Source organism: Hyaena hyaena, unplaced genomic scaffold (genome assembly GCF_003009895.1).
Source record: "Hyaena hyaena isolate Hyena2069 unplaced genomic scaffold, ASM300989v1 scaffold_383, whole genome shotgun sequence".
Taxonomy (NCBI): Eukaryota; Metazoa; Chordata; class Mammalia; order Carnivora; family Hyaenidae; genus Hyaena; species Hyaena hyaena.
Window position 1 is genome coordinate 1,009,729 of NW_024081014.1, and position 18,787 is coordinate 1,028,515.

Below are 18,787 nucleotides of genomic sequence, written 5' to 3' on the forward strand. Positions count from 1 at the left end.
GCGCTGACTTCTGATCTGTAGACAAATAAGCAATCCTTATTCAGAGGCCTAAAACTGCATTGTCTTCATAAAAGGTTTATGTGGACCTTGAAAAAAAAAAGCTAATGCATAATCACACTGTTCATTGGAATGGAGAACTGGAAAGAATCTTAGAGGTCCCATCTCAAATGGTGCAAAGAAGCTCTTCTAAAATGCTCCTTTTGAAAACAGTTCCAATTGTTACAGCCAGCCCATTCCTAGACTTTCCATCTCCCTATCCTGCCCTCCCTGCTAGGAGGACAGTTTGATCCTTGGCTCCTGCTCAGTCCCCGCCCCCAGGTGCTGGGCCTATACTTGAGCTAACAGTGATCTCACCAGCTCAAGACCCAGTGTCTAGCATTAACTCCCAGCTCATCTATTACTTGGTCTAAATGCAGCAGGGGTGGAGCCCTTAGTCTCGGGCCCAGGAGCACATCCTTCTCTCAGGCTTATGAGAAATAGAGAAGAATAAGAGAAGTTAGCATTGTCGCTCTAGCTGTGCAGTTAGAGATGGACCTGGGCTATACCCTGCTCTAACACTGGGCAGCATCGTGACCCTGGGAAAGCTACTTTGATCATTCTGTGTCTCAGAGGTGGTTGTGAGGATTATACACGAATAGTTCCTGTTAGGCACATAACAGAGTACTTAGTGGTGCATTGTAAACAGTGTTAGCTGCCACCAATAATTGTCGCTATTTCAGATGGACGTATAGAGGTTGGAAACTAGGCTAGGTCTGATATTCTTCCCATCTAATGATCTCCCTGGAAGGATAAGTGAAACAACAGCTGGGGTCCATCCTCTTTATCTGAAGCATTGAGATTTCCACCTAGGATTGGTGGGTAAGGAACAGGTAGGCCAGATTTCTTACCTATCCTTTTACCTGGTGCTTCCTCCAGTACTTTAAGATTAAATGCAAAGGATCACATACATACTTTGTCACCAGGGAAGGGATTAAGTAACAGCTAGAGAGTTAGCTCAGGTCATGCAGTCCATTTCTCAGTCTATTTCAAGACCATGTCATGGCATAGAGGAGCATTCTTGTGCCTTCAATGGTGTTTCCTAAGGCTCTCAGTGCTCCTTACCCACCCAGCTTCAAAACCTCTCTCCATGGGCAGATGAGCTGCTTCTCAGTGTCTCCTCTCCCTGCTGCCAATCTAGTAGTTCCTACCAGGGTTCACATATTTCGCTTAGGAGAGTTGAGCCCCAGATATTTGGTAGAGGTAACTTACACAGAAGAGTAACCTTAACATGAGCTCTCCCCTCTTAACAAATTGTAAGTGTTCTTAAACAAACAAACAAAGCACACGTAAAAAAGCACAAACAAACTTCTGGAGGTGATGGATATGTTTATTACCTTGATTATGGTAATGACTTTATGGGCATATGCCTATGTCCAAACTCATCAAGTTGTATAAATTAAATAAATTCAGTTTTTTATATATCAATTATACCTTCATAAAGCTGCTTTTAAAAAAAATAGTAACCCTTCTAGTTTCAGGTGTCTAAATGCCGAGACTGGGACCAGGATTAGCTCCTTCTGTATGGTTGGTACCAGTCAGAAAAACTACTGGTAAACACTTTCCAACCTTTATTCATTTTAACCAGCAGAGGGCACACAGCAGACATGCAGTCTCTCTATTGACTTAATCTGTGTCTTGCATCCAGCATGGTCCTCACAGAGAAGAGGTGTTTGTACTCTGGGTTAGTTCTTTAGTAGTCTCTCAGGGTTAGAAGGCTCTTGCCTAGTAATTTCAGACAAACAGTGCAAGGACATTTGGTATGACTGAGACACTTTCATTTATCCTAATAAAGGATTCTGAAAGGATCCACCTTATCAGGCTGGGTTCCACGGTTGCTCAGACCACTAATTTTGAAGCCTTGGCTTGGGAAAAGTAGTTTCTGATCTTAGAGTTCATCAGAAAGCCTGAGGATACCTACTTACCCACAGAGATAGAGAGCCAGAGAGAGGAGACCTGGAGGCACATGAGAATCAACTGTGGACATTTTAAAAATACAAATTCCAGGGCACCTGAGTAGCTCAGTGAGTTTAGTGTCCAACTCTTGATTTAGGCTCAGGTCATGATCTCATGGTTCACGAGCTCAAGACCCACATAGCATGGAGCCTACTTGGGATTCTTTCTTTCTGTCTCTCTCTCTCTCCCTCCCTTCCTTCCCTCTCCCTCCTCCTCCCTCCCTCCCTGTCTCTCTGTGCCTGCCCCATGCTCTCACTCTAAATTAATTAAATTAAACTTAAAAAAGACAAATTTCTGAGCCCTGCTTGAGATGTAGTAGATCAGAGTGTCTGGTGCTAATGTCCCAGCAAATCTGTATTTTAACAGGTTGCCAACAGTTTTCATGCAGTTGTCTATGAGCCAGCATTTGGAAACCTCTAATTTAGGGGAATTTCTGGGATCCTATCTCAGTACTACTGCCCCACCACCATCGTTAGGGTCGTGCATATTCAAGGGGACTTGGAGTCAGAACAAGACTTGAGGGGTGCCAGGGTGGCTCAGTCAGTTAAGCATCCAACTCCTGATTTTGGTTCAGGTCATGATCTCGCAGTTCATGAGTTCGAGCCTCACATCAGGCTCTGCACTGACAGTGTGGAGCCTGCTTGGGATTCTCTCTCTCTCCTATCTGCCCCTCCCCTTCTCATGCTCTCTCTCTCTCTCTCTCTCTCTGTGTGTCTCTCTCCCTCTCTCAAAATAAATAAAACTTAAAAAAAAAAAGATTTGAAACCAGTGGCACCTAGGTCAGCCCTTCCAGAGAGCAAGGCCTCTCCCAGTTGGGGGATGAGGGATGGCGAGTAGAGGAGAACCTCTAGAAGTTAAGGCAGCAACCCTGTCCCCTCAGAGGTTACAGGAGAATAATCATTGACCTCTTTCTGCATCTGCTAGAGAAGCCATGTCTTGCTATCCAGGGAGCTCTCAGCACATCTCCATGCCCTCCATCCCCACCCCATACTCAGGGTGATCTGCAGTCAGCTTCACTTGGGGGCTGGGCTTCTCCAGCGATTCTGGGCTGGGTGTCCCTCCTGGGCAATGCTCTAGGTGGTGGTGCTCAGAGCAGGATTTGGTCCTGGGCTGTCTGATCCTGCTGAGATAGTCCTCTGCCTCATGAACTTGGTCAGAGCAAGTCATCAGGCTGAATCCAGGGGCCTGAGCAAATGCACAGATACTGGGGGATGGGTAGTTCTGGGGGACCCAGTGACAATATCCTATTGCTCTAAAGGCTGAGCAGCAGTGTCCAGCTGGCTGTGTGGCTCTCAGCTATTGTCTAGGACAAGGATATCTTAGGGAGTCCTTTGTCCCAGAGCTGATACTTCTGTCAGCCACTTGGGCTTCTTGGAAGAATCTGGCCAAGAGCATCCCGTTGAAGGAAGAATGTCCCAGGCTGGCCTCCTGGCTATTGAACCACCTGCTTGCCAAACCCCCATGGATTAGGGGGACTAGCTTGAGTGAACCTGCAATCCCTGCAGTTTCTGGAGCTTGGAACTAGCTGGAATGATAGTATAATATCATAGAAAGAGCCTAGACTTGAAGGGAGACCGATCTCGCCTCACCACTTACTATATTGGACAAGTCACTAAATCAGTGCATCTATATTCATATGTGTAAAATCGGAATCATTATCCATACCTCATAGGGAAGGAACATTAAATGAGCTAGTGAAGAAATGTGGTGTGTTAGCACAGGGCCTGGCAAATAATAGGCATTCAACTGTTGGGAGTTATTTCTCTGGGTCCTGTCTCTGTTACACAGGGAAAGACTCAAGGGTATAGCTCAGAAAAATGAAGTGGATCTGTAGAGGAGACATACTGACTGTCATGGGTCAGTCCAGAGACATAGGCTGCACGAGAGGTCTGGAAGCACCTCATTTCACTTGCTTCTCCTGGTTCCTCACCACCCTCACAGCAATACAGGCGTCATGATTCTCTGGCCTCCTTTAATCCCCTTCCTCTGGGTGCATTCTGGGATCAGCCCATTCCCAAATCCTTTCGCTCCATCTAATGGAGGCCTGAGCACCATTGTGCCACCCTGCTGATACCAGCAGCAAACTCTAGGGCCAGGAGACTTGATGGAGCTCAGAGATTCTCAGGATTCCTGAGGTCACAGTGGGGAGCCCCAGGACTTCTTGGCGGTTCCCAGGCACCTGAGGGAGAGGCAATGTCATTACTGCAGGCAAGGACAGGATCACGCAGGTGAGGCTCAGAACAGAGGTACGATTGGTGAGCAGCTTTTATTCAGAGCAAAATTACCAGAGCCTCAGCAGGAACAAAAGATGATCGTCTTAGGGAAGTTCAGAGTCTGGTGTTTAAGTTGTGGGCCAGCCAGCATGGAAATGACAGTCCTGAGGCCTACACTCAGGAGTCACCCAGGAAGGGTGTCTATTCCTCTCAGAAGAGCTAAGAAAAGTAGAGGCTTTTCCCTCTTGCTGGTTAGCAAGCCTGCTGAATCTTTCCAAAGGGTACTGAGTCTAGGTGATGATAAAACCTTCCACTCGTTTCCCTCTGCTCTTAAATAAAACCCTAACCCAACAGACCTGGCCTCACCTACTTCTCAACCTCATCTCCTACATGCTCTCCCTTGATCGCACTAGCCCCCTTTCTGTTTCTCAAACACACCAACCTCACTTCTGCCTCAGGGCCTTGGCATTTGCTGGTTGTTTCTGCTTGGAGTTCTTTTTCTGACCTCATACCTGGTTGCTCCTCTTCATTCAGGCCTCAGCTCAAATGTTACCTCTTCAAAGATACCTGTTGTGATCACTGTATGTAATAGCTTGCCCTCCCCCCACCTCCCTAACTTTCTATCCATTTACCCTGTTTTATGACCCTTAGAGTCCTTATTGCTCTCAAATTCTTGTATAGTATCTATCTCCTTTTGTGAGAACAAGATTTAAATTGTTCACCTACGTCATCCCCAGGGCTTAGCATAGTGGCACATAGTAGATGGTCAGTAAATGTTTGTTGAATGCCTGAAAGATGTCAGAGGCAATTCCGGTCTAGAAGAGGCAATCCTGATTAGAGGACTTGGAATATTGTTGTCTTGACCCTGTTACAGCAGAGAAGGGCCCTGACCAAGGCAGGCCAGGAACCAGACTGAAATGGACTGAATGGACAAGTGTACCTTGCAGCCACTGAGAGAGACCCAGCCCTGCAGCCAGGTCAAGAGCCAAAAGACACCACACAACAGCAGGTCGTGTCCTGGGTAAGGAATCAGCATCTGAAGTCTGAGACAAGGCCCAAGGCCCAAGTCTGCTGGGGACAAGTATAGCAACAGAGGTTTCAGCACGCAGTTCACCAACAGAAAACAGGCTCCCAGCCCCTTGGGTGAGATTCGGCAGGGCGTTGGGTGGGGACAACTAGTAAAACAAAACAAAACAAAACAAAACAAAAACCACAGCCATAACTGAGGCACTAGGCAGCCTCCAAAGATGGACTGAGGTAGAAGCCAAGTGATGAAAACCAAACCTGTGACTGGGACTCAGCCTGAGGCCAGGTGGGAGTGGGATGGGGATGGGGTGGGGAGTCAGTCAGTTCTGGAGGAAGAGGCCATAGGAACAACTAGTCAGGACCAGACAGGCTATTTGTTTCGGTGGGAGGTGCATCTGCTATGTATGATCTTTTGCTGGGGTGGGGTTGGAGAGGACGATAGGGGACAGACCTGGATTCACCTACCAGAGGAAAGTGCTCAGGGGCTGTCTGCCTGGGACCCTCGCCCCATGGGCTTCTGACAAAAGAGCAGCCTTAAAAAGCACCCCTGAAACAAATCTATCTGACGCTGTTGTAGCTATGCCTTTATAGCCACTCTTAATTACTTTACCAATTGGACAAGGGACTTTCACATCCATAGGACCAGACATTTAAGAAATACATAAAGGATTCCTGCTGGAAAAACCACAAAAACTCCCACTGCATCAAAGAGCAACAGACTGTCCTGCCTCTTTGTCTAGGCCTCCCCATCCTCACCTCCCCCACTAGGGCTGCTCAGCTATTGTCCTTTCATTCAAACCCCAAGGTCATTCCTGCCTCCCTACTTTGGCCCACTCCCCTCCTGTCTATCAATCCAGATGGAACACTTTATCCGACATACAAAATAAGTTCAGTTATTCTTCAGGGTCTCCTCCCTAACGCGGAGTACAGAACTGCTCTCAATTCCCACAGCACAGCTGCAAACTTGGTAATATTGTTTAATTTTTGTTCTCAAGTAGTTTCAGTATGTACATTGTTTCCACAACAAGATCAGAGGGTCTTTGAAAACAGGGGACAAATCCTCCCCTTGTTATGCTTCCCCGTTACACCCAGCAAGAATCTGGGGGCATAACAGATATTTGTCAGCTTGAGCCCTGCCCTCGTCAAGAAAGGGTAGGAGGAAAATACCACTCTGGCTGTCAGAGACTTCTTGGTAAAAAAAAAAAAAAGGGGGGGGGGAAGGGAGGCATGATTTAACCACTTTGGAAGCAACTGGGCAACCTATACTTTTTATTTTTAAACTTTGGAAAATAAGGAGAGAGTAGCCTACTCTCAACATCCAGGGAACCTAGGAAATATTTATGAGTAAACATCTCCTTTCAAGACTTTATCCTTCCACATATCTGGTCTGTATCCCACCCCCTCTGGGTGTTTCTGCCCACTAATGATACTGAGTGACAGAACGAATGAGTCCTGAAGAAGTGGCTCAAATGATTCAGGTGGCATAGAAGGCTGGTAGGGAGTGTGCCCTGGCAAAGCGTCTTCCACTCCTCACAATCACAAACGTCTTCTTGCAGGAAAACAAGACATGAAGGCATGTGATAATCTATACAAATTTTATTTTCATATCAATTTGTATGGAAACAAGCAGGTGTCAGCATTTTGCAGGCACGGGAACAAAAAGGGAACGAAAAAACTCTGGTAATAATTGATCTTGTATTTACACTATTTGGTTTCAACAAGGACAGGAAGCTTTGCTGTTAGCTTCCTGTGGGAGCTCCAGTTTCTGCACCTTCCCCTGCTGCCTCTCAGCATCACGATAGAGCAGGGATTTCTGAGCCTTTAATCGGCAAGCCAGGCACATGAAAATTGACTCCACGTTCTGGCTCTCTTTGGGGTCCTTAGCTGAAGTCTCAAACAAGAGCATGTTGTGGGCATCAGCAAACTTCAGGGCTAAGTTGGAGGGCACCTGGATCTGTTCCCTCAAGTCACACTTGTTGCCCACAAGCACTTTCGGGACTAGTGGGGGTACAGCATGCCCATTGCATTCCTGGATCCACATTTTGAGGTTGGTGAAGGATGTCATCTTAGTGACGTCATAGACGAAGACCACTGCATGCACATTTCGGTAGTAATGCTCCACCATGCTTTTGCGGAAGCGTTCCTGACCTGCTGTGTCCCATACTTGAACCTGGAAGATACAAAAACCCATATCTTGAGTCAGAAAAGGTAATGTGAATGGATAGGAGAAAACATGGTTCTGTGATATTATAAAAATGGGGTGAAAGGCCTGACACAGGAAGGGGTTCTTTGACAGACTGGCAGAATGGACTTCTCAAAGTATACAGAGAAGTTTCTCTATGGGTTTGTAACATTCTTCTCAAAAATTTGAGTTGAAAATCTTGAGTTGAAAAATCTTAAAGCTTTTAGTTGAAAAACTGGGATGTAAATTTGGTCAGCTTTTCTGGAAGACTATTTAACAATATTATCAAGAACCTTGAAAATGTTCAAAACTCTCCAAGCCTATAATCTCACTTCCAGAAATCCATACAAAGTAGCAGAGATGTGGTCAAATTTGTGTACAAAGATCTTTTTTAATTTTTTAAAAGTTTATTTATTTATTTTGAGAGAGAAAGAGTGCATGCCCATGATGGAGTTGGGGCAGAGAGAAAGAGAAAATCTCAAGCAGGTTCTGCACTGTCAGTGTGGAGACTGACACGGGGCTGAAACCCATGAACAATGAGATCATGACCTGAGCTGAAATCAAGAGTCAGATGCTTAACTGACTGACCCACCCAGGCACTCCCTGTACAAAGATCTTAATAGCAGTGTTTATACTTTTTTAAAAACAGGAAACAACCTAAATGATCACTAAGAGAAGAATAGCAAAAGTGTATGTACACATCTATAAAATGAACTATTATGTAGCCATTAAAAATAATGTTTTCAAAGAATAAATAGTAGAGGAAATTCTCATAAAATATCAGGAAGTGAAAAAAACAGGATACAAAATTGTTCATATGCTATGGCCTTAATTTTTTTAATATTAAAAATAGATATATGCTGAGGCACCTGGATGGTTCAGTTGGTTAGGCCTTTGACTCTTGATTTCGGTTCCAGTCATGATCTCACAGTTTGTGAGTTCGAGCCCCGTGTCAGGCTCTGTGCTGACAGTGCAGAGCCTGTTTGGGATTTCCTCTCTCTTCCTTGTTCTCTACCCCTCCCAAACACACACATAGGCACACGCATTTCTCCCTCCCTCTCTCTCAAAATAAATAAACTTGAAAAAAACAGACATATGCCTAGCAGAGACTGGAAGTGTATACACTAGGACATTAATAGTTATTTATGTGCAGTGGGTTTATAGGTGGTATTTATTTCCTTCTTTTTTTTTGTATATTATAAATTTTCTAAACACATATCACTTTGTCTTGTATTTTTCCATGACTTTTAATTTTTTTAGACAAATGATTTTTTTAATTTTAAATTTTTTAATTTTTTAATGTTTATTTTTAAGAGAGAGTGAGACAGACAGATCGTGAGCAGGAGAGGGGCAGAGAGAGAGACACACACACAGAGTCCAAAGCAGGCTCCAGGCTCCCAGCCATCAGCACAGAGCCCGACGCAGGGCTCAAACTCACGAACTGTGAGATCATGACCTGAGCCGATGTCAGACACTTAGCCGTCTGAGCCACCCAGGCGCCCCTAAAAATTTTTTTAATGTTTATTTATTTTTGAGAGACAGAGAGAGACAGAGCATGAGCGGGGAAGGGGCAGAGAGAGAGGGTGACACAGAATCTGAAGCAGGCTCCAGGCTCTGAGCTCTCAGCACAGAGCCCAACACAGGGCTTGAACTCACAAACCATGAAATCATGACCTGAGCCGAAGTCAGACACCAAAGTGACTGAGCCACCCAGGTGCCCCTTTAGACAAATGATTTTTTAAATGTTTATTTATTATTTTTAAGAGGGGGGGACAGAGAATCCAAAGCAGGCCCCGTGCTGATAGCAGTGAGCTAGATATGGGGCTCGAACTCAAGATCCATGAGATCATCACCTGAGCCGAAGTCAGATGTTCAACTGACTGAGCCACCCAGGTGCCCCTAAACACTTCCTTTTCTTTGAAAAGTCATGCAAGGAGTGCCTGGGTGGCTTAGTCAATTGAGCGTCTGACTTTGGCTCAGGTCATGATCTCACAGTTCATTAGTTCGACCCCGGCACTGGGCTCGCTACTGTCAGCATGGAGTCCCCTTCAGATCCCCTGTCCCCCCCCCCCGCCCCTCCCCTGCTCTCTAGCTCTCTCTCTCTCTCTCAAAAAAAAAATCTCACCTTTTAGCTCAATCTATTCTAAGTTCACTTCTTTGATATGAAAAATCCAATTTAGCTCACTGGATTTTTCTTCCGCATCTCAGCTTTTGGGATAAAAGCCAAATTATGAAGGAAAAAATGCTGATTATCAGTAACACATACAAAGACACAATTCCCAAGGATACTCTGGATTTGACACACAATCACCCCATCTATTTCCCTTTACACATCCAAAGTCTTGGACAAGAGAAATGTATACCCAGAATGACGACCCTGAGGCCCTATGCAATTCTCAGTTATCAAAGAAAATTTGATAATGGTCACTAATTGACTACTATGGCTCTTAAAACTAAGTATAAACTTTATTTGCAGTTAGCAGTTGGTAAGTATAATCTAGTAAATATAATTGGATCTCTTTGCTGAGTGAAGATCTTACAGGGCCCCGGAGTCGTCATCATTCTGAACATCAATTTTCATTGTCTAGACTCCCCTTCATCTCCTCTGTTGGTATGACTGCCACATTACCTTGGCACAACTGTCAGATTCACACCCCTTCTTCTATTTTGATTTTCATGTCCCTAGGCCTGACCCTCCTTTCCTCACTCCTGGACTACAACAGAGTCTTTTGGGTTCTAGCTGTCTCCATTCCAGTGCTTCCTGCATTCAAACTAGCCTTCCTAAACCCCTGCTTGTCCTAAATCCCTGCTTGCATCAGCGTGACACCCTCCTCTTCAGGAAATTATGACAGCCCTCTTCTGCATGTGGCATCGAAATGGAAAAGTTTCTGACATCATTCGGCCCTGCCCAGCGTGGTTTCAAACTACTCAGCTACACCTGGTTCATTCCCTCTTCTTTGCCTTTGGTCCTGTGAGTCCGTCTTTCCCCTGCAGAATGGGTCGCCCCCTCGTTGCCCTATCCCAATGTCACCCATCCTTCAAGACTCAGCTCATGTCCGCCTTCTTCCTAAAACTCCATTCTTCTCTACCTTCTCTTCCACTCTCTTTTCTTCTAACTTCCTATTGCACTTTGAGTCTGTACCACACCATTTAGAATGTATTATTTGTTGTCTACTTGTGTCATCGGTGCTCTTGGCATTTCTCCAGCCAAATTTCTAAGCACCCTTTTTCTGCATCAGATCCCTTGTCACCATCGTTGTCATCATCGTCATCGTCATCATCATCAAAAGGCAATACTGAGCCACCAAAACTACCAGCAGTCTGGCATCCTCCGTATCTCCCAAGGCAATTTCAGAGAGAACATTCAACTTTGGTTACACAGAAAAATGTAAGTCCTTGAACACTGATTTGCTTCTGAAAGCAAAGACAGAAAAGATTTTCACTTCTTCCACCTCTCCAGTGCTCTGAGCAGGAAGAAAGGAGAGCAGGCCAGGAGAGGAATGGAGGTCACTGGGAAGAGAGCAGGTATAGCACAAGAATATCATTACCACTTGGCTCCTGATCCCCACCCCCACCCTCCGGTAGTCTTAACTCTTGCCTCTGAGTAAGGCTGAATCCCTACCAGCCCTCAGGCATGTGGCAGATGCTTTAACACCATGAGCTCATAACTCTAAAAATACCTGCCACCAGCAAGAACATGGGTGGGAGTGTGTGAGATGTTTGGGGCTGAGTGGGTTGGCTGTTTGGCTTTTCTTTGACTTCAGAATTGTATACAGCATCCGAACTGCGAGAGCTGCAGGGAGGATACTTCTTGCTGTAGATCTCCCTTGCCTTTCCAGTGCCACAAGGAGCCTTGACACTTTTATTTGGAGGCTCAGAATTTAAACTGCAGCACTGTTCCCATTCCAGCTTTTTATAAACCCCACTCTAAGTTCTTTGCACCCCTGTGTATGGCAAGCAGTGAGCCCGGAAGCAGGCTGCTCACAGCACAAAGTCAGAATGGATGATGTGGCCTCAGAGCCATCACAGAGGGAGAGTGCAGCAGTCAGTTCACTGCACACAAATGACCTCATTTTGTTTGGGAGGTTTGGTGTCCCTGTTCATAGCATCCCCACGAACTCCTGATCCTTGCCAGTGAAAGCATCTCCTCCTGCTTTCCAGCTGGCCCTCCTCTCATCCACTCTTCCCTTCTTGTGGGCACCTCATCCACATGGTAGCCAAGGCTGCTGACTGCCCCTTAGCCACATACATGCTCCCCAGATCCTCTTTTCTCTCCAAGGGCTAGTGAGGGCGTCACGGAGTCAAACCCACCTGGGTGCAAACCTCAACACAACCAGGTACTAGTCAGGTGCTTTTAGGCAAGTTACTCTGTCTTCTGTGTCCTCCCCTGGAAGCTGAGGATAACTTCAGCCATCTCATGGGGACGCTGTGAGGATTAGCATTTCTTATAAGTACATGACACAGTGCCTAATACACACTCTCCCTCCCTGGCCCCAAACTTCCACCATCAAGTCTGGCCCAACAACTAATTGAGCAGGTGCTTTCAGAGATGCAGCAGCAATAGCCATGGAATTGAGAAACCTGGGTTCCAGCTCCTCTACTTACTAGCAGAGTAAATGATGAGGCAAAGTAACACACAAGAAAGAACTTTTGCAAAATAGAAGTACTCTCAGTACTCTCCAAGTGCTAGTTGTTGCCATTGTGTCAGAGGGCCCATCAGCTGTCCTAGTAGCACTGCTCCTTGGACGCATTGATTCTCCTCCTGGAAAGAACAGAAAGCCTGGCTTCTTAATGATGAGATGGAGCCAAGACCAAGGCAGTCAGTGGGGAGGGGGAAAATAAAGGAATGCCAGCAATGTGCCATGGGTGGCTGGGGGCAGGCTCAGAGTGACAGAGGTGTCAGAGGAGGGTAGAGGGGCACAGTGGGGGGAGCTGCCAAAGATAAATCTAGGCTTTTAAACCATTTTCCTGGCGCTCCCACTGCCTGAGCAAGTTTCAGCAAGTCCCTCACCCCTGCACGTGCTCCTAGCTGATATGGGTATTTCTTTTCCCCAGGGAACATATCTGGCATCTTTCTATAGATGAGGAGTGAATGTCGTTTTGTTGGAGGCTGGCGGGGGAGGGTAGAAGTGGAAAAAGGGAGACAGATACAACCTTTGGAGGATGCCCGAGTGGATGATGGGAAAAGTCAAAAACAAGTCTTTTTTCGGCTAGCTGAACTGTCCCATCTGCGTCTAAGATACACACACAGTCACACACAAGGCTGACACAGAACGGCAAAGGAGGACAGAGACAAAGAGAAACTCACGCGCAGAAAAGAGAGGCAGCAGGGCAGATGGAGAAACACACACTGATGGATAATTAGCCATTAAGTGAACTGGCATAAGATGGAAGCTCAGAAGCCCTAAGGAAGACATGATGTCATTCTGACTGCAGGCAGCTTCTGAGGGAATACTTAGCTCAGCCTCTGTCCACTCAGTAATGTAACACAGGAAGGTGTCTGTCCAAGCAATCAGCAGAGGAAGACAGTCTACAATCCTGGGCAGCACCTGCCCACAGCCATGGCTGACTTGCAGTTTGCCTGGTCAGGAGGGCTGGGGCAGAGGGGTACCAGCTGTCAGGGGAACCAAACTAGACAGGAGCAGGGGTGCTTCCATGAAAATTTACAAAGAATGGCTCAAAAATTAGTTCTGAGCCTCTCCTCTCTTACCTCCCCCATCCCACCCCACATCCACTCCTATTTGGCATTTTCCAGTGCTTTTAGACTGAGGCAGGCTTAATATGATTTAGCTAAACCTGTAGGAGATAGACACATCATGTCATTAAGGGAAACTCCACCCTTCCTTTAAGATCTGGAAGGCCTCCACACTTCCTAGGCTGATGTCAGGAAAGGCCGTCAGCTTTCCCATATGATGCCCTTCTGTGTCCCTGTCACAGTTAACTGCATGTGTTGGACGCACCATGGGACTGGCCCAAATTGCTAGGGAAGAGCACCCACAAGGGAATCGGGAGACCCGAGTGATAGGCCTGTCCCTGTGTGATCTTGGGCAAGTCACTTTCCCTCTCCAAGCCTCGGTTTCCTTTCTGTTAAATGAGCACACTGGATTAGAGATTCTTTAAGGTCTCTTCCATCTCTGAACATTCTTAGATTCTCACGTCCAAAGGGAGACAGTCAAGATGCGGAAAGTAAAACCCAGGTACTCAGCTCAATGTCTGGGGTGCAGTTGAAGGACACATCTTGCAGGCTCCTAAGTTCCAGGGCTCTAACCCTGGACCCCTGGCCTAGAAGAGACCACAAGGCCAGCTGTCCAGCCTGCCACCTCCCACGGAGCACACTCCCCACCGCACCCCCACCCCCCAGGCCAGAAATTGCCCCCCTAGAGCAGAGAGTGGCAGTAAAGAGCATGGGCTCTGAATCCACATTAAAGTCCTGACCCTGTCACAGGAAACACGAGGTAGTGAGAGAGACAAGTGCTTGGGCTCACGGCTCAAAGAATGAAGCTCAGATCCATGCGTCTCTGGGCAAGTTATTTAATCTCTCTAACTTTGATCTCCGTATCTATCAAATAAGAATTATAATAATAGTCCAAATTGCATAGAGCTTCTGTGGAGATCAAATAAGATAGTGCCTGTAAAGCACCTAGCCAGGGCTCTTGGTTTAGTCAATATGTAGAAGTTATTATTATTATTATTATTATTATTATTACTGCCTACTCATTGGAAGTTTTTCTTGATGTTCATGTGAACCAGGAAACACTGGATTATACGTGTTGTGATGGAGAGGGGGTGGGACACATTGATTGGAGACACCAAATGGGGCTTCAAAGCCCTAGAGATGGCCCTGGCAATGAAAAGAGTAGCCCCAAATCTGAGAACTCAGTCACCCCCCTGTAAGGGTTGATGTATGTGCTACCCTGGGACACAGAGAGGCTGCCCAGGAGAGGCCAATCGCTACCCCTGGACTGAGAGAAGGGCTTGCGCAGACCTCTCTGCCATCCTCCTGTGAGGGCGGGATTTGTACCCTGATGGCCTTCTGTTGCTGGCTTTGGTCTAGGTCCACTTCAGCCTGTCACATTGGACTTCTCTCCCTTCCCCCAAGGGAGAAGCCTTTGGCAGTCACTTCCTAGCGTGGATTTGGCATTTGCTCCTTGAAAAACTCCAGGCCAGCCAGAGTGTGGGGCAAAATCTCCTCCTATCTAGATCATGTGCTAGCTGCCTTGCTCCGCCATCTTCCCCCCAGACATGCTGGTCTCGCCTGCTGCCTTTGGCCCTGAAAGTTGCGGCAGCTTTACAAGAGGCAGGGTCACCATCTCCCCGCTCCCACACCCCACCGTGGGCTCCTTCGGAATCTGCACTCAGAGGGCTCCTCCATGAGCAGTGTCACAAGGCTTTGCCCTCTCGAAAATATCATCTTCCCAAAAAAGCCCATATTAAGCACTTATCGGCACATGGTGTTGTGCTGAGGTCTGTTTCTAGTGAGTCACACTGTCACAGGCTCTGCCCTACGGGTAAAAGTCTGGAAATTTTGGCAAAGACTGTAAAATCTAGTTTAGCTAAGTACTGGGGTGTTAGAAAGGAAGGAGTCTTTTAAAAACGTCCCCAAGGCCACTGGGCAGTGACCCTCTTCCACTTGTTTTCACCTCCCTTTTCCCATGTCTGGCTTTCTCCTCTCCTCTCCTCCTGTTCTCTCACCTTGCTCTTCCCCCAAACTCCCAAACACTTTCTTTTTTCTCCATCTGAATTTCAGGTGGACTTATTCTCCCTCTTTGAAATCCAGAGAACTCTTTGGCTCAATGTGACACTTGACTTTAAGCAACCAATAGCATTAAATTTTAAGGTCTTTAAGGGTTTAAGAGCACATCCATATTTCTACTTTGGATTTAAAAAGGCATGTTTCAGGGGGTTTCTGGGTGGCTCAGTCAGTTAAGCACCTGACTTCGGCGCACGTCATGATCTCATGGGTTCATGAGTTCGAGCCCCACATCAGGCTCTGTACTGATGGTGTGGAGCCTGCTTGGGATTCCCTCTCTCTTTCTCTCTCTCTGCCCCTCCCCCACTTTCTCTTTCTCTCTCTAACTAAATAAAATTAAAAAAAATAAAATAGGGGTGCGTGGGTGGCTCAGTCGGTTGAGCGTCCAACTTCAGCTCAAGTTCGTGGCTTGCAGTTCGTGGGTGGGTTCGAGCCCCACATCAAGCTCACTGATATCAGCACAGAGCCTGCTTTGCATCCTCTGTCCCCCTCTTTCCCTGCCCCTCCCTCCCCCCCTCAAAAATAAATACACATTTTAAAAAACGAAAATAATAAAATAAAAAGCCATATTTCAGAAATTCCAGAATCTGTTTTTAATGTTTATTTATTTTTGAGAGAGACAGAGCTCGAGCAAGAGAGGGGCAAAGAGACAGAGGGACACAGAGTCTGAAGCAGGCTCCAGGCTCTGAGCTGTCAGCACAGAGCCTGACACAGTGCTCGAACCCACGAACTGCAAGATCATGACCTGAGCCAAAGTCAGACGCTCAATGGACTGAGGCACCCTGGTGCCCAGAAATTCCAGAATCTTACAACCTTACATTAAATAAGTTAGACACACAAGAGAAAGTCCTAACCAAGCAAACCTCAACATAAGAGCCCTAGAAAAAGATACAGACAGATAGCTACCTTGACTTTAAAAAGGAAATGTAGCAATCCTCCCCCCAAAATGCAAGGGACAAACAAGGTCACTATTAGAAAACATTGTCCCATCTTCCTGACCCTGGGGCTCAGTTGCTCTCCAGAACTCTCCCTTACCAGTACTGAGCTGCCCATCCTCCTGACATCTAGTGCCTCGGCCCAGTTTCCAAAGCCATTTTAAAACACATTCGTTTTAATAATCAAGGAATCTGGAGTTGTGCACAGTTTACTGTTTCATCATTCTCCCCCATTACTCAGCCCTTCTCTCCACATTACTCAGAAGAGGTGCCCTAGGGTCATTTGGGCTCATGACCAGCAGGAGGGAAACTGACTTCCACTTGACAGCCAGCATCAGACCATAGGCTCAAGGAAAGCCCAGCTGTGGATCTAGTGGGGTTGGTCTTTAGTGCCCAGTGCCTTTTGAGGTGTGTTCCTGCCCATAATCCTGCCCCCTCTGATCCCCTGACACATGAAGCTGCCCTTGCCATGTCCTCCCTCTGCACCTAGAAATATTTCTGTCCTATCAAGTTTCTGCCTTTTCTGAACCAGTGTAAGCACAAATGATCAGACGAGAATATCTGTACTTAGCCAATTTGATAAATAAACTAATGGGGTGGGGGAGGAGCAAGACACTTTCCTTGGCCCTCAGATAACTTGCTCTGCATTTTTACAGAAGCCTGCTGAAGACAATACCAACAGAATGAGTAATGAGGCAGTTCATTCATTAGGTATCCGAGGCAAATAAAGAAGATACTATTTGAGGGAGAGACTGTTCCAAAAGAACAAGTTTGTCTGTTATGAAGGGCTGGTGGGTGACCCTACCTCAATTGCTTTAAAAGGGCTCATGGCTTTGTGCCAGAACCACCCCACTTCATCCCTGCTCCACCTCAGCCCTGATCTTAACCATCAGCTGTAGTTTAAAATAAAACGGTTTTCATACACTGTGGATTTCCACCTTTTCCCCTTCTCTGATGCCTCAGGGCTTAGCTCAAGTGGGTTTTTGCAGCTCATCGGCACCCAAGAGGTAGAAGAGACCTCAGGATGTGCAAAGTGCTTTGGGATCCATCCCACAGACTGAGACCAAGAGATGCCTTATACCTCCCTCTGCCCACAGGTGCCACTGCTCAGGGTCAAGGATGGGATCAAACATGCTTTTCCTGTGGCAGGTGGCAAGCAGGGGCAAAGGGCAGGAGTGCAACCACTCCCACCAGCCCTAACAAAACGGATGAGGTGGGGACCAGGCCACCGAAAGAAGCAAAAGGAATGAGGAGGTGCTGAGGGTCTTGGCCTCGGCACGCGGCGACATGTCCACGGCCACGGCCACGCGCTGGACGTTTACAACCTCTAGAGCGATACCTCAGGCGAAGCCCCCTCCCAGATCCCTCCCTTCCCGGACCTGACCGTCTGGATCACCTTGATCTTCTCGCCCTCGATTTCCACGGTCTTCTCCCTGAAGTCCACGCCAATGGTGGCCTCAGTCTTGTCCGGGAAGGTCCCCCCGCAGAAGCGGAAGGTCAGGCAGGTCTTGCCCACGTTGGAGTCCCCAATCACGATGATTTTGAAGATGCGAATCTGCACGTACTGGTCCAGCGACGAGTCGAGCTCCAGGGATGCCAGGCCAGCGGCAGAGGCAGGCTGCAGGCTCCCATGGCCCAGGATGGGCTGCGCCATCTCCCCCGGACCGGACCGGGGCCCCAACCCCCCTCGAGGGCTCCACACAAAGAGAGCGGGCACGTTAGTGCGCTCGAGGCGAGTGAGCTTTGTGCGTGCGTGTGTGTGTGTGTGTGTGTGTGTGCGTGCGTGTCTGTGAGTGTATGTCCGCGCGTGTGTGCGTGCGCCGGCGGCGTGTGCGCGCGCGCGTGAAGGGGGTGCCTCTCACCCCAGGCCCCCCTCCTCCGCCAGCGCACCCTCCTTGCAGCTCCGAGGCACCGGCACAAAAGCTGGCGAGCTGGAGAGAGACGGAGTGGGCCGGCCGCGAGCCTTCTCCTTCCGCCAGTGCCCCCCGACCGGACGCTCGTGCGGGCGGTCCTACGACGCTCCCCAGGCGGCCGCCGCCTAGAACCTCCCCTGTCTGGACCCCTGGGACACACCGGAGGGTGGAAGCCTGAGGAGGGAAGGGAGGGGGCGAGGAGAGCAGCGAACGCCGCCCGGGGAAGGTCTTCCTTTCTCCTCGCCCCCATTGATTTTATAGGTTGCGGCCTCCCCACCCCCGCATTCTCGGAGCGCGCGGGGTCGCTGGGCAGGAAGCACAGCTGGAGAGGACAAAGACAGCTGCACCCTAAGGCTTCTCGGGCGCACTTCGGCCTCGGAGCGACAGTACCCAGCGGGGACGGGGAAGGGCAGAGACACCTCTTTCACCTCCAGAGTGCGCCTCCTCGGCCCCCTCCCAAGCCTGGAGATAAAGGGATGCACTGTGTTATGAGTAAGCAGGTGCACTCGCGCGCCCCAAGGAGCTGGGGAGGGTGCTGCTAAGACACGCCTTGGGTTGTGGGGGCTCGCGCAGCTGACAGGAGGGAGCTGGGGGCGCGGGGTGTGCGTGTGTAGGGGGAGTTACTCTTTCTGTCACCGACTTGCCAGATGTAGGGGGGGTGCGTGCCAGGCGCCAACCTCCCCTCATCACACCACAAGCACCCATCCTCTGAATGTTCAGGAGAGCGGCTCCCATTGGCTGTCGCTGTCGGTTGTGTTTGGCTGGCCAATGGGGAA

The 18,787-nt window shown here is 48.1% G+C and overlaps 1 protein-coding gene across 2 annotated transcripts; it reads right to left on the reverse strand.

Annotated features, from left to right (window-relative positions):
* Nucleotides 1-6,812: 6,812 nt before the first annotated feature.
* Nucleotides 6,813-18,002, reverse strand: RAB33A (RAB33A, member RAS oncogene family). Of its 2 annotated transcripts, none has more exons than XM_039250784.1 (2): nt 17,483-18,002; nt 6,813-7,401 (listed from the first exon to the last, which is right to left on the reverse strand). In XM_039250784.1, the coding sequence occupies exons 1-2, from the start codon at nt 17,750-17,752 to the stop codon at nt 6,946-6,948; spliced, it is 726 nt and encodes a 241-aa protein (XP_039106715.1). In that variant the 5' UTR covers nt 17,753-18,002; the 3' UTR covers nt 6,813-6,945. The 2 variants fall into 2 exon arrangements, with proteins under 2 accessions (XP_039106715.1, XP_039106716.1); XM_039250785.1 differs by having other exon boundaries at nt 17,495-18,000.
* Nucleotides 18,003-18,787: the final 785 nt, after the last annotated feature.

Coding starts and splice junctions, on each gene's coding strand:
- RAB33A (XM_039250784.1), bottom strand. CDS start 17,752: ATGGCGCAGCCCATCCTGGGCCATGGGAGCCTGCAGCCTGCCTCTGCC. Junction 7,402..17,482: donor AGATCAAGGTGATCCAGACG/GTCAGGTCCGGG, acceptor TGTATCTTCCAG/GTTCAAGTATGGGACACAGC.